This window comes from Colias eurytheme, chromosome 20 (assembly GCF_061535395.1).
Source record: "Colias eurytheme isolate Ceu_HAF_F1 chromosome 20, ilColEury1 Martin Lab GWU primary, whole genome shotgun sequence".
Taxonomy (NCBI): domain Eukaryota; kingdom Metazoa; phylum Arthropoda; class Insecta; order Lepidoptera; family Pieridae; genus Colias; species Colias eurytheme.
Genome location: NC_142999.1, coordinates 5,208,108 through 5,223,258, shown reverse-complemented (window position 1 = coordinate 5,223,258; position 15,151 = coordinate 5,208,108). Strand labels below are relative to the sequence as shown.

Here is a 15,151-nt window from a genome sequence, read left to right as displayed (position 1 = left end):
ATAATATTGCAATTATATTATCTAGTTAAATCTACCAATACTTTTTACAAATTCTATATAATTTACGAGTAACAAAATCATGTTGGTATGAAATAGAGCTTACGTAGATTTTTGAATTTACCTCCCTTTTTTCCGGCAGACTTAATGTAGAGTTAGTATTTAGTAATTAGTACCTACTAACTCTACATTAGCTTGTCTACAAAAAAGTAGAGATAAAAAGGCAAAAAAATACTATGTAGAAAGAAATCTATACTTATAAATCGTAGGACAGTGAAAACTTTACATTGAATATTTTTTTTTTTTTTATACTATCATGATTTATGTATAATTGCATGGTACTAATGAGTATAGAATAGTAACCATGCGCAGTAATCCTCTCCACATTTCAATCAGCGCTACTGCGCTGTCTATTTAGCCATAAATCCCTATCTATAAAGTCATGAAAATAATGTTTGAGGAACAAAATTTATTATACAAAAGCGTGGCAATACTAAATTAGGGTAAAAGACTGAACTGACAGGAACTGACCCTTTGGAACTGACGTCTGACATTGACTTAAGATTTGATAAAAATAAAATCCAAAAACTACCTCGATAATTTTTGTGTCGAACAAGTAAGTTAATGTATTAGTTATTCATATTTTAAGACGGGTTTACAGATTATTATTATACGTGATGCACACAGACTTATCTGCGCATTTACATACTGATGAATGCAATGTCTTCATAAGGAAATTGCAGGATTGTCATATAGAGGTTAGAAATGAGATTTTGGAATTATTTCCTTACATAATGTTTTGTTTTTATTGCTAGATAGAGATTTGCATGTGTTTATTTGTTATATTAATAAAACAGCGATTTTTTCTTTCAGCATTCCTTCTTGAAATTCGTTGGTTATTGTAATGATTATGATCGTGATATGAGAAAGTGTCTTAAAGCTGAGCGGCTGCAACGACAAAAACAAAATTATGAAGAGTCTAAGATAAAACACGCAGCAATTCGAGCTAGAATATTAGCACAACAAGAAAGAGAAAAGAACTTATAAATAGTCTTTAAAAACTCAGTTTTCTGGTATTCATGATGGTTTCTAACATCTTGGAATCCATAGATGCGGATAGCATTATCAATCATAAGTCATTCACAGATAGATATTTTGCCAAAAGGTTTATTGTAAATTTCAATGGTATTAAGAATAATGACATTATGTTAATGTTTCATTCAAACCGAATTGCTTTATTATGTCTTGCACCAAGCCATTTCTTTTTTAAAAGTGATAAAAAATATAAGCTGAACTTTTCAGTAGGTAATGTTGATAGGCTCAGTAATTCTGTGAAAGGGAAAAGTAAGAAAGGCGGACAGATGCTGACTCCTAAATCTATAATTTGTAAAATTGAGTATGAAGATGGTTCTAGCATTGATGTACCATGTTGTATGAAGAGTACTCTTATAGAAGTCAATGAAGAGTTAGTTGTCAATCCAGAATTATTAAAGAAAAAGCCAGATGCTGATGGATTTATTGCAATCATGTTGTCAAGTATTGCAATATCTGATGCAACAAAAAAAGAACTTCTGACATATGAAGATTATGTAAAAATAGTTAATGATAATGCTAGTAGTAATTAGTAAATAAATTATTACATTTGAATTTTTTGTCTTTTATTTGCTGTTTCCATTATTGAGTTAAGACACTAGGTTTAATTCTTGAATAATTAATCATATACTTGTTCATGTTAACAAAGACAAATCCAGACATTTTTAAATAATGAAAACATGAGTGCTTATTTGACCATAGTACATGCATAGCTATAGGCTTATAGGTGCAGTTAGAGCCTGAAACTTTGGCCCTTCCAAAGTCACTATATTATATTCTGTCTGTTAGTTAGACTGCACAATACGCAATATTATAGCATATATTCATTTTTTTTAGTTTAACAAGTAGGTACGATTGGGGGCGGGTCATGTCCCCTGTGATCCCCCCCTGCGGACCGCGCCTGATAGGTGATAAATATAGTCAATAAGGTATTCTTTCAGATAGTATAGCAAACATATTAATGTAAGTAACCAAACAAGTTGCTTTATCTTACTATTAATTGACCTCTGCACTAAAATGAGCTGAGATAAGAATCATCACTTTAGACCATAATTCGTTGAGTGAAGCACAAAATATTAAAATCATGGTTCCAAGACGTATTATAAATTCTAAAAGAATTTTGCTTGCAACAATTAACGCTCGTTCTTATAGTGATGTGAGTAAACATGCGCTCAAGACTCCTTTATATGGATTACATGAAAGACGTGGTGGTAAAATTGTTGATTTCGCTGGCTTTCTCTTGCCCGTACAGTACTCTGATTTGAGCGTATCCGCATCTCACTTATTTACAAGAAGTAGTGCATCAATTTTCGATGTCTCTCATATGCTGCAAACAAACGTACATGGAAAGGATTGTATCGATTGGTTTGAATCCATATGTCCGGTAGATCTGAAAGGCATGGCTGATGGTACGAGCTCATTGACGGTATTTTTAAACGATAAGGGCGGAATAATCGATGATTTAATCGTTACGAGAGTTAACGAAAACCAGCTTTACATAGTGTCAAATGCAGGAAGGTTGGATGTAGACAAACAGCACATGAAAGAAACTTCTGAAATTTACCGCAAGCAAAATAGGGATGTCGTCGTAGATTTCTATGACGTTTCGCAAAGAGCACTTATCGCATTACAAGGGCCTAAAGCTGCACAGAATTTACAACCTTTGGCAAACATTCAGTTGGAGGATTTAACTTTTATGACGAGTAGAATCGGTTCGGTAGCTGGTGTAGAATGTAGAATAACGCGCTGTGGATACACTGGCGAGGACGGTGTTGAGATATCTATTCCAGCTGAGAAAGCGGATCAAGTAACCGAAGCTTTATTACAATCAAAGGATGTAAAATTAGCTGGTTTAGGAGCAAGAGATTCGTTACGCTTAGAGGCAGGTTTGTGTTTGTATGGAAACGACATCGATGAAAGCGTAACTCCAGTCGAAGCTAATTTGACTTGGTTAATAGCGAAACGTCGTAGAGGTGAAGCTAACTTTCCCGGAGCAGATATTATTCTACGGCAGATTAAGGAAGGAGTGAGTAAAAGAAGGGTGGGAATAAGAATGGAATCAGGAGCTCCAGCTAGAAAAGGTGCTGTGCTGAAAAATGTAAACGGTGAAGTCGTTGGAAATATTACAAGTGGATGCCCCAGTCCTTCACTTGGCGGAAACGTTGGTATGGGATACATTCTAGAATCCTTTAAGAAAGTTGGTACAGAATTAAAAGTGAATGTAAGAAATAAGGACATCTCTTGCGCAGTCGCAAAAATGCCATTTGTACCGTCAAAATATTACACAAAGAAATAAAACCACATATTTAATAAAATAAATGTTTTATTTACAACCTTAATTATTGCCAATTGACGCTTTACTTGAATAACGCATAGACAATACTGAATACAAATACTTAAGGATACATTAAATAATAAAAAGTATAACATAATAATAATTAATAATTACAATACTTTAACAACTGAGCAATAACAAATAAATTCGACACATTAAAATATTTGTACTGAGCATGTGGAACTGAAATGATAGTTGGAATAAACTGGGAATGTTAAGACATTTGAATAAATACTACAAAAATACATTTCTGTGTACTCTTATATCACAGGAACATTACATGAATATTACAACTATAAATTGTTCGATAAATGTTAATTGAGTCGCCTAAAGCTATTTAAGTAATATTATAAAGAATTTAAAAACTTATCAAAACAGTCATAAAATTTTCCTTTCTTGGGGCTTTATTGCTAACGTATTATATATGACCGAAAACGTTACATAACGCACATTGAAGTACAATAAACAACTAGAGTCTAGACTAAAAAATGGCACACATAAATGATTTGGTACAAAACCCTGCTTCTATTTGGCAGAGCTTTCTAATGAGCAACTTTGAACTTTATTGTGCGGAAATAAAGTGTTAATTTCCATCAATGTTTTGATGGTTATTTTAAAGGCGATTCACATAAATCTAGCTGTTTATAGTACTTCGATGATTCGATATAAATAATTTTATTAAAAAAAAAATATGCACCATAGTCCAAGGGACAATTTATAATTTTAGCATATATACTCATCAAAAGCAACCAAGTAAAGTTAAGAGTACCATTACATTTCTGACATATACATAGAAAGATTTAAATAAAAATTAAATGTGTGATACTTGCATAAATTATTCATACACAGATTAATAATTATATTAAAATTTCTAATTAACAGAGATCATAATATATTAATAACTAAAACATTAACTACTTTTGTACATATTCTTCTCATCTTAAAAGTAAAACAGGGAATTCGTAAATATGAATTCTTATCTGTCATGTTTGTACATAAGTACTTTAATTAAGAGCTGTTTTTTTATTCAAAGTACTTTGTCTTTCTTGTTTCGAATAAAAAATTATATGATATGTCATTTCTGAAGAATTAAATGAAATGAAAATTAAATGAAGAATTAAAATAATAAAAAATTGGTCCGAAATAAGAATAGCAGACGATATTAGATTCGACCTAATAGTAGAAAATTGTGTGAGCAACACTTTTTAGGGTTCCGTAGCCAAAATGGCAAAAACGGAACCCTTATAGTTTCGTCATGTCCGTCTGTCCGTCTGTCCGTCTGTCCGTCTGTCACAGCCGATTTACTCGGAAACTATAAGTACTACAGTGATGAAATTTGATGGGAATATGTGTTGTATGAACCGCTACAAAAATATGACACTAAATAGTAAAAAAAAGAATTGGGGGTGGGGCCCCCCATACATGTAACTGAGGGATGAAATTTTTTTTTTCGATGTACATACCCGTGTGGGGTATCAATGGAAAGGTCTTTTAAAATGATATAAAGTTTTCTAAAAAACATTTTTCTTAAAGTGAACGGTTTTTGAGATATCAGCTCTCAAAGTCGTAAAAAGTATGTCCCCCCCCCTCTATTTTTATAACTACGGGGTATAAAATTCTAAAAAAAAATAGAGGTGATGCATGCTAATTAACTCTTTCAACGATTTTTGGTTTGATCAAAGTATCTCTTATAGTTTTTGAGATAGGTTGATTTAACTGTAATTTATTATATTTGCTGCTACGGAACCCTTTGTGCGCGAGCCCGACTCGCACTTGGCCGGTTTTATTATACAATATTAAATATTAAGAAACACAAACAAATTGCTTTACAAATGAATGTACGCAATGTAGATATAAATAAATGTCACTGGTTTAAATCCTTGAGGTTCGACTGAGCGAGACGGGCGAAATCTTCGTTCAACTTGTTGATTTTCTCCGTACACTGAAAGTAAATTGTCATTTCAGAAGCAAGAGATTAAAAAATTATAAAGATAAGATGACAAAAATAATTTCTTGTACAACTGTTTATACGAAAATATTCAAAGTTCGATAAACAAAAATTAAATATTCAAGTATTAAAATTACTATTAAACTTATTAATTATTTATTAAATTTTTACAATAATGATGGTGTGATTAAATAGTGAAGTATTATGTCATAGAGCTCGGTAGTTTCCTGAAGAAAGGTATGTTAAACCAAAAAATAGTGCGGATTAGAATAAAATACTAACATCATACTGTGGTGTAGACTTGCTACCACGCTTCTCCTCTTGTACGCGACAATTCACGTGGTGGTTAATCTGGTTCTGTAGTTTTACGAATATCTTTCGATACTCGTCTTGTATTCGGTTCATTTCATTGTTTATATGCGTGTCCTTTTTCGCCATGTAGTCCTGTGTAAAAGATAAAAATAAAAATTATATAAGAAATATCTAGCGCTGGGTGACTTATCGTAAACAAAAGAAATGGCATATGCTATCTATACTAATATTATAAAGCTGAAGAGTTTGTTTGTTTGAACGCGCTAATCTCAGGAACTACTGGTCCGATTTGAAAAATTCTTTCGGTGTTAGATAACCCATTTATCGAGGAAGGCTATCATCACACTAAGACCAACAGGAGTGGAGTGTGGGTAAAACCGCAGAGCACAGCTAGTAACTGATAAATATAGTTATTTTGCAAAAAGTAAAATAATATAATGAACTTTTTTTTTCATTAGTAGGCACTGAACTAATTCAACATGGTCAGGACCCATTTATGTCTATAAATAAAGTATATAAATGAAACCAATTAAATTATGAAAAAATAAAACCGATCACAAACAAACCTTAACAATTTAATTATCAAATCATAGAATCATTCACCAATATAGTACATACCTTATAAGTGTAAACTGTTTTCTTAGCGTTCCTATATTTATCCTGTATCACTTGGTGGTCGCTTTGTAGCTTATTATGCTTATGTTCCAACTGAGTGAACTGCGTCTGCAATTCTACCAACTTAGTCTTCAATCCCTGACATTCCTTTGCACAAGAACTGGACTTCTGTTTCATATCTTCTCTTTCTCTATTCAAAACATCCTCCATAGAACCATATCTAGATAATCTCTCCTTATATCTCTCCGCTTTGTGTTTCCAATCGACAGCATCGTCTTTCACCCTTTGACACTCCGCTTGTAATTCATTGTGTTCCTTTATCAATATGGATATTTCGTTTTCTTTCGCTTCCAATATTTGCGTGACTTTCGCTCGTTCGGATAGTATGAACTCTTTTAATGTATCGACTTCTTTAGCTTTTCTTTCGAGTAAGTCTTTCAACTTAGTAACGGCTGTGAGTTGTTCCTTTTCCATTTCGTTTAAACGTCGCGCGCAGTTCATTTCTATTGTTTTTATTTCGAGTGTAAACTTTTCGGCTATTTGATCGCGTATTGCTTTTTCTTTCATCATTAGAGTTGTCTGCAAAGTAACATGAATTTCAAAGTAAGTTTGTTGCCTAGACTTGAGACTTTATAACCTAGGTAGTAGTAATAATGTTTTCTTATTGTTATTTCGTCCAAGTTATGCATAATTCATTTAAGCATAATATAATTTAAGTAGTTAAAAGGAATCCAATGATCATTTGAGCTGTAATGAAGGGAACTAAGATCATGCAAAATATTATATATACCTTAGCGGCAATAGCATCATCACATTCTTGCACCAACTGTTCAATACTTGAGTCACTTTTATTATAATCACCACTCTCTGTATTAGTTGCAACTGTTCTTTGATCTTGAATCTTTTTAAACCTCTCCATTATATAATTTTGGAAGAATTCCGCTTTCCCTTTCAACTCTTTCATGAGCGCCTCGTTACTTTCTTGTGCCGCTTTAAATAAATAAAAATTAACAACAATTCAACACATTCTATTTACACAAATTATACTAATTCTTCACATATTGAAGCTGAAAATTATTATTCGATTTCAATAGAATTTTTAAATTTATTTACTTACCCAATTTAACATTGCATTTGTTGAGTTGTTCCTCTAAGTACTTTATATGTTTTAATTGTGTTTCACACTGAATGCATCCTTCTATTTCCTTGCGCATCGCACATTTTTCGTCTACAAAAAGTATACGCAATATTTTAAAGAGATATATTTACTTTGGAGAAATCTTTAATAAATATATAATTAATAATAATAAGAGTATGTACTTGAACAAATTAAGCTTTATTTTTTTAAATTAATTTATCTCTAATAATGTGATTTCATCAGTTCAAACGTCTTAGATCATTATTAACACTACTTTTTATATTATCAATTCTTACCTTCCAAATACTTATTCAACTTATCCGTAAACTCCTTTTGCTTATCTGTGAACTCTTTCTGCAACTCCGATATTCTCTTATTGGCTCTTTCTATCTCCTCTCGAGCATTACCCAAATCATTATTTAGTTTCTCCACTTGTCTTTTCTCCTTTTCAATTCTTTCTATATAATCTCTTTCTTGTGATTTAAAGTCATCTCTTTCTCTTTGTATATTCGTTCGCATTTCTTTTAATTCCCGCGTTACGGCATCACGGCCACTACATACCTTAAAATATAGTATTTTTACGATAGTGTTTTTTGTTTTTATTACTTACACGTTTTGATAGGTACACCATTGCAAATTAACTTGTACTTTTATTGTCAGACTAGCTTTCCACCCGCGGCTTTGCCCGCGTTTTCAAAGAAAAACCCGCATAGTTCCCGTTCCCGTGGTATTTCCGGGATAAAACCTATCCTATGTGTTATTCTGATGTATAAGCTATATTGTGGTAAAGTTTCATTCAAATCCATTCAGTAGTTTTTACGTGAAAGAGTAACAAACATCCATACATCCATACTTACAAACTTTCGCCTTTATAATAGTATTAGGATTAGGATGAAGCTGGCTAGTTAGTAAAGATAGTAAATAAGAAACCTTTGTCATACATGCATCAATACAAATTTGCTAAGCTGTTATAAATATATATAATACCTGTAAGTACAAAGTCTTTAGTTCTCCATTTTCCTTGAGCGTGTCTTTCAACTGAGTACTATATTTCTCTAATTCTCGTAATAAATCCGCATTTGCCTCCTGCACTAGCGACGCTCTACTGCCTTTCTCGTTTTTCAGCTTTTCATAGTCCATCTCTAGCTCCGTATATTTTAGTTCCAACTGTGAAAAAAAATTGTAAAATTCATTCAAAGATATATCGTTATATATAGTTATATAATGCTATTAATTACAAATACAAAAATATAGCAAAAAAAATATTTGAATATGCAAAATAAGATATGGATATCTCTATCGAAAAAACCGCTTAATTATTGCGTTAAAATAATAATATAATCCTCTTTGTGCATGCATCCTTAAAAATCAAGTCAGCAATCAACCTAAAAACACCTAAAAAAAATATTAAATATTATACTTATCGTCGTCTAGTACCCACAACACAAGCCTTAATTGAGCTTACTGTGGGACTAGGTCGATTTGTGTAATAATGTCCTAAAATATTTATTATTATTTATTATATTTACATTTTTCATTTCCCTCCTAACATCATCCGCCTCCCGTCTCAACTGTTCGTTCTGCTGTCTGTATGTCTCTACCAGCTCTGTATCCGAGTGTGTGCCGAGTAACTCCAGTTTGTTCTGAAGCACGGCCAAGCGCGAGTTGAGCTGCATCTCTATGCCTTTCTGTTCTTCGAGCTTTGAACGCAATTCCGATTCTAGCTTGCGGTGCTGCTCTAATCTTTTTTCTCTGAAAATTGTAAAAATTATAAAAAAAAATTGTGATTGTATAGAATTAAAAAGGATAATAACCCCTTGACCACCGAACGGCTCGATCGGCCCACGACACAATAGATTTTCTATTGTGTCTGTGATTCCGGGGGTTGAGGCAATAAAGATATTTTTTTTTATATTTACACTACATATGTGTAATTTTTGTTTAATTATTTTATTTTAATCAAAACTGTGTGCACATTAATTTTATTATACATATATGTATTAAACATGTAAACATTCAGGCAATAAAATAGAAACTTACCTTTTATTTAGTTCCTCTTGTAATTGCCCTATTTTCTGTATTTGTTGTTTGTAACGGCTTAATGCATCTTTCAATGTTGCCAGCTTACCGGGAGACGGAGGTTCAGCTGTTTTAATTACATACGATTTTAATACCACAAAAAAAAAAACATGATTTAGTCTTGTAGCGTATAAAAACAACATTTTTCAAGCAAGTAGAAATACTAATTTCTTTACAATAATAAACAGCAACACTTACCAGAATTGTAATTATTTTCTGGCAGCACATCATGTAAAACTTGATTCAGTGTTGATTTCCAACTCTCATTTTCCCTTTGTACGGTAGTCATTTTATTACGACATAGTACTAATTCATGGGCCGTAACTTCCAGTTTAGACTAAAAAAAATTATGGTGAAAATTAAATAAGACAAAGCATATGTACATATTAAAAACCTTGCCCCAATATTATTTTATAAGTTACATTTAACAGAAATATCATTCTTCCAAAAAGTAATTTCATTTGTTAATATAATATTACAAATAAAAAAAATTGAAATCTTTCATGTTTCAACTCACATGCCACTTATTTTCTCAAGCAAGATGTTGACAGTTTGCAGCAATAAATAAAAAAAAAGCTCTATTCAAATTATAATTTATTGTTGTCTTGATGGACCATTTTATAGATTAGTCACACACTTCACTAGTTTCACTTTACATACTTTTAAATTAAATTGTATCATAATGCTTATCAGTTTCGTAACATCATCATCCTTTCAAAATACTCACCCCAAGTTCCTTAACCTGTTCCCTCGAAGCGTTCCTCTCACTTGTTAACTGATTGATTTTCTCTTTGAGTCTAACTGATTCTCCATTCACAAGCCTGTTCTGAGCGGCTTCTAATTCCTTTGCGAGTCGATTTATAGTTGCTCCTTTCTCTATAAGTATGTTTTCTTTCTCTCTGTCCCGCTCCATACATCTTTTTTCGAGACGCTTTATTTCTCTATCCTGATGAAATGGAGATTTATAATAAAGTTGGATATTTTTTAAGTGGCATATATTATGTATTTAATTTGAGGTTTGTAGCAATGGTATTTTCCTCTGCATAAGTAGACCTTAGGTTAATGTAAGTACATTTAAGGTTTATTATTTAAATATTATTTAAAGATTCTTTTGTCTTTGCAAAGAATCAAAGTATCTACTTGTTGTTGTGCTATGAAAGGTTATTGAGTTTTTTTTGTGTAATATGCATGTTTTAAATACCTTATCGTCCAAATTATTTTTTGTTTTTATCAATTCGTTTTGTAGCCTGTCCATCTCTTCTCTATGCCTGTGAAATAAAAAATGTTTAAATTAATAATTTGCATGTCAGTAAAATTTTTATAATATTTATCAGTACTTAATAAAAACGAACCGATCTTGCTGTTCTCTAAACAGGGCGTCTGTGTCGTGTGAATGCGCAACCTATAACAGAAAAATAAATTAAAACAAACAAAAAAAATTTAAAATTTTAAGACAGTTTTGTCAAACTGTTCACTAAAATTAATAAAAAAACATGCACTCTACATCTAGGTACTCATGAAATTATTGTATTGTCACCAATCTGTCCGTTTAAAATGGAATGTAAATGAGTTGGTGGTGGAGTCCTGCAAACATGTCATATTACATCACTACATAGTATAAAACAAAGTCGCTTTTTCTGTCCCTATGTCCCTATGTATGCTAAATCTTTAAAACTACGCAACGGATTTTGATGCGGTTTTTTGTAATAGATAGAGTGATTCAAGAGGAAGGTTAAATTATATACTAAAATTTATTAGGTTCTAGACAAAGCGGGCGAAGCCGCGGGCGGTAAGCTAGTACAAACGTAAAAGTGATGCTTATAAAAGCGTATTAAAAATAACCAAGTATTTATTACCTGCATAGTATGCAATCGTTGTTGCACCTCTTGAAGGCTCATGTTAGCGGACCGTAGCTCAAGACGCAGTTGTTCTTTATCTTGGTCACTTTCTATCAACTTTTGTGTCAACGAACCAATCTGTTGCTCCATTTCTATTGTTTTATGTTTACATGATGCTGAAATTCATTTAAATATTAATAAGTAATTTCTACAAATTGAACAGAAGTTAATCAAAAAAATTTAATTTTTTGTTCTTATTTGGTAACATTCATTTAATATTATTCTTGTAAAAATGAAATACAAGAAAGGCAATAATTATTATATTTATTACTATTTAATTCTTTTTGTTTGTTTTAAAGACCTTGGAAGACAACACTAAACTGTCTTCTAAAACAATGACCATTTTCAAAGGGCAGCAATAATTACATAACTCAAATAATTATAAAACAAACCTAAAAGAGCATGGGACTCTTGCAGTGAAAACTCTGCTTTGTCTTTATCGTGAATTGCAGCCTCTAGTCTTGCTCGAAGACTGTCAATCTCATTATCCAAGTTCTTCATTTCTTTCACTCGGCCCTGAAATTTTATTACATAAAATGGTAAGTGAGACTATAAATTTAAGAATTATATACTTAAAAATTCTTTGTATTGGTGTAATTTTATTTAATAAAATATATAAATTAATTTTATATTGTCATACTTACTTCATACATAACTTTCAGTTGTTCAAAGTCAATATTAAATGCTTGTCCTGCCACATAATTGTTCATACCATTAAGGTGGTGATGTTGTTCTATAATCAAAGGAACTTCATTTAATGGATAACTTAAGGTAAATCTAAGAATATGTATATAGTTACTAAAGGTTTGCAGAAAATATTAACTACAATTCTGCCCACCAGAGACTAAAGAGCAGTAACAGCCCTTTTGTGCTTTTTCGTTTTATTAGTGATTCTGAAAGCGGGTTTCTTAAGCTTTCTACTGAATTAACTTACTTATTTCTAAGACTATAAGAATGGTTTTTATTTAACAGTTTTCACTTACTGCAAACGAAAAAAATTAACAATTTGGCGTGATTTCCCAACTAAAATACAGTATAAATTATACTGCAGATTAAATTTTAAGGTTTCATAACTAAAATGCAGTAAGCAATATAATTTTACAGTTCTTTAGATAGTTTTATATTTCTGGAAAAAAATTAAAAAAAAAATTAATACGCAGTAAAATTTACCGCCATACAAGCTATTTTTACTGCAAATTAAGAAAATACAATTTATTGTCACGAACTCCCAACTAAAATGCAGTAAAATCAAAGCTTGTCGCATTTTAGTTGTGAATACTTAACATTCTTTTATCATTATAAACTGACTAACACGCAGTAAAATACAGCATTACTGCAGATTAGTTTGGATAGCATAATGACACAGATATGATTATTCCTAGCTAAAGTGCAGTTAATGTTTTAAATACTGCAACTGTGAACTAGCTATTTTTCTTACTGCACTAGTAAATTGAACACTTTTTTCTTAAAAAACTAACTAAAATGCAGTATTTTTTTGACCTTACTGCATGTTAGTTGGGTTTCTTGACAAAATAACTGATCCAAACGCAGTAATAGGGCTTTTTGCTGCATTTTACTAAGTTTAAAATGGTATTTTTTACAAAAAAGGCTATGCAGTAATAGGCACCAAAAAGAATAAATGGCCATAATAAATTCAGTTATTAAGATATATTTTTTTTTATTGCTTTAACGTGTGAACCTATGCCTTTACAACCTTTCTGCATTCAAATTTTTTTGCTTATCATTCTGTTGATTTTTTAAAATCAATTCTTAACTTTAAATGCGTTTTACTCGAAATCGTGATTTTGCTGTTACTGCACTTTAGTGTATGGTGGGCAGAATTACAGTACATGAGCTAGTTTTTCATCAGCACTATCTAAAACTTGTAGTTAAAACATTGGTGCAGTAGTTTTTGAGCTTATTGCAAACAGTCAACAGATAGACATAGTGGAGTGGAGTCTTTTATTATAACATGTAGTGATATAGCATTTTAGATGAAAATTTAAAAATTGCAGCCTGCAAATTAAACCTACTTTACAATAAAGAAGTAAACTTGCCTCTACTCTCTTGTGGAAAATAATGGTTTTGTGCATCTCCAGCTCCATAAGGACTGTATTGAAGTTTGATGGGATCTTCTTGATGTCTCAAATGCTGAATTATATGACTCTTAGGAGTTTCACAGTAGACTTTAGGAGAGTCAGACACAGGCAGGACTTCTTTAAGATGATTTAAGGATTCAGTATAAGTTGGTAATAGTCCAGTCTTTGTGTGTTGTTTACCTTGATATTATAAATGAAAATATACATTAGCTTTACTTTCAACATTGTTTAATTTCTTATATCCTACTACAACTACTTACCATTAGCTTGAGTGTGATCCATTGTACAATTCCCACTGCTATTCACTGAACTAGCTTCGTCATCGTCGAGGAGATCGTCAAAAGCATTCGCCAGTTTATGTTTTAGCTAAAAATAACAAGTATGATGAAAAAATGTTGCGTCCATAGTGAAAATTATTAATAATTAAAGATTTCCTACCTCTTCATTACGTCGTTTTTGATCTTCAATTTCTTCTTGTTCTTCCAGTCTATCTTGAGCACTATTATTTATGTGAATGCTTGCAGCACCTTGGAATAAACTCATACCTGGCCCTTCCATTATAATGTTTTATTTTATAATGCTTATCGATTCACTGTAAAGTTTAATAAAAGAAGTAGTTTATTTATATTTAGTATTTTATTTATTTGCACTTGAAATAACTTGTGTTAAAAATATTTTGTTTTGAAGTTTTAAAAACTTTTTGTTTTTAATCACAAACAAGAAACGACGCGCACCACGCGACATGACAAATCGTAGACAGACATGACAAATGAAGTTTATTGACATTTGACAGGAGACAGTGACAATTAAATTAAAAAACAAAAATCAAATAGACCACAGACTATCTAATACATATATTTCATACTGGGATTTTATGGTGAACTTCTCAAAAACTTTGTACATAAACCATGAGATTTCTTTCTTTATAGATTTCTCTCTTGATAGCGATTCCCCTCTTGGTAGATAGAGATATAATATATGATTTCAAATTCGTGTATGAATAGTCTCTGTCCTTGGCAGCATTTAGAACGAATACTTGTGAATATGTGGTAAAATTTCACGTTGTTAAAAATTTACGAACAAGAATATGCAAAGAAGTATGATGTTGAAAGTAAAGCTAATGTATATTACTTGCTCTGTGGTAAATAAATAGACCGCAATAGTACTACTTTAACCATAAAAATACACCATCCGGTTTTATTAAAAAATCTGTCATTGATATAGATTTATGAATAGTAGAGGAATGTTTATAATTAATTATCCATTACTTCCTTCTATTATTCTCGTAAAACATTTTAAGATTAATAATTATTATTGTAATTATTGAAAACACAAGTATTAAGTCATTAAAATATTAAATAAAAGCCTCTGGCGCCATCTGTCCCAAATTATATAAAATATCAGTTTATTCAGAAAAGAACTCTGTTCTGAACTTCCTTGAAGAAAAGTAATTTATGTATTTGTAAACTTCGTATGTGCCAAAGGTATCAGCTATATACCTATACTCATTAGGAGTATTATAAAATATAACCAAGCGTAAAATAAAAAATAAAAACTAAGTAATAAAAATATAATATGTATGACCTACTCAAAATATGTATTAAGTGCTAGCTGCACTTCGCAGTTTCACCCGCGTGG

At 31.4% G+C, this 15,151-nt stretch overlaps 3 protein-coding genes across 3 annotated transcripts; 2 read left to right on the top strand and 1 right to left on the bottom strand.

Annotated features, from left to right (window-relative positions):
- Window positions 1–536: 536 nt before the first annotated feature.
- LOC149899632 (protein Abitram) lies at window positions 537–1,644 on the top strand. The gene is made up of 2 exons (XM_090113761.1): window positions 537–613; window positions 871–1,644. Exon 2 carries the CDS (start codon window positions 1,077–1,079, stop codon window positions 1,620–1,622), a length of 546 nt encoding a protein of 181 aa, XP_089969887.1. The 5' UTR covers window positions 537–613; window positions 871–1,076; the 3' UTR covers window positions 1,623–1,644.
- Window positions 1,645–2,120: 476 nt separating this feature from the next.
- On the top strand, window positions 2,121–3,402 carry LOC149899631 (aminomethyltransferase, mitochondrial). Its single transcript, XM_090113623.1, has one exon. The coding sequence runs from the start codon at window positions 2,174–2,176 to the stop codon at window positions 3,383–3,385; it is 1,212 nt and encodes a 403-aa protein (XP_089969749.1). The 5' UTR covers window positions 2,121–2,173; the 3' UTR covers window positions 3,386–3,402.
- Window positions 3,401–14,261, bottom strand: LOC149899630 (uncharacterized). Its single transcript, XM_090113622.1, has 20 exons — window positions 13,952–14,261; window positions 13,774–13,879; window positions 13,472–13,693; window positions 12,059–12,147; window positions 11,807–11,930; window positions 11,373–11,530; window positions 10,869–10,918; window positions 10,718–10,784; window positions 10,244–10,462; window positions 9,715–9,853; window positions 9,478–9,583; window positions 8,967–9,189; window positions 8,425–8,604; window positions 7,734–7,998; window positions 7,417–7,527; window positions 7,090–7,289; window positions 6,303–6,878; window positions 5,655–5,816; window positions 5,215–5,366; window positions 3,401–4,630 (listed from the first exon to the last, which is right to left on the bottom strand). Exons 1-19 carry the CDS (start codon window positions 14,069–14,071, stop codon window positions 5,289–5,291), a joined length of 3,195 nt encoding a protein of 1,064 aa, XP_089969748.1. The 5' UTR covers window positions 14,072–14,261; the 3' UTR covers window positions 3,401–4,630; window positions 5,215–5,288.
- Window positions 14,262–15,151: the final 890 nt, after the last annotated feature.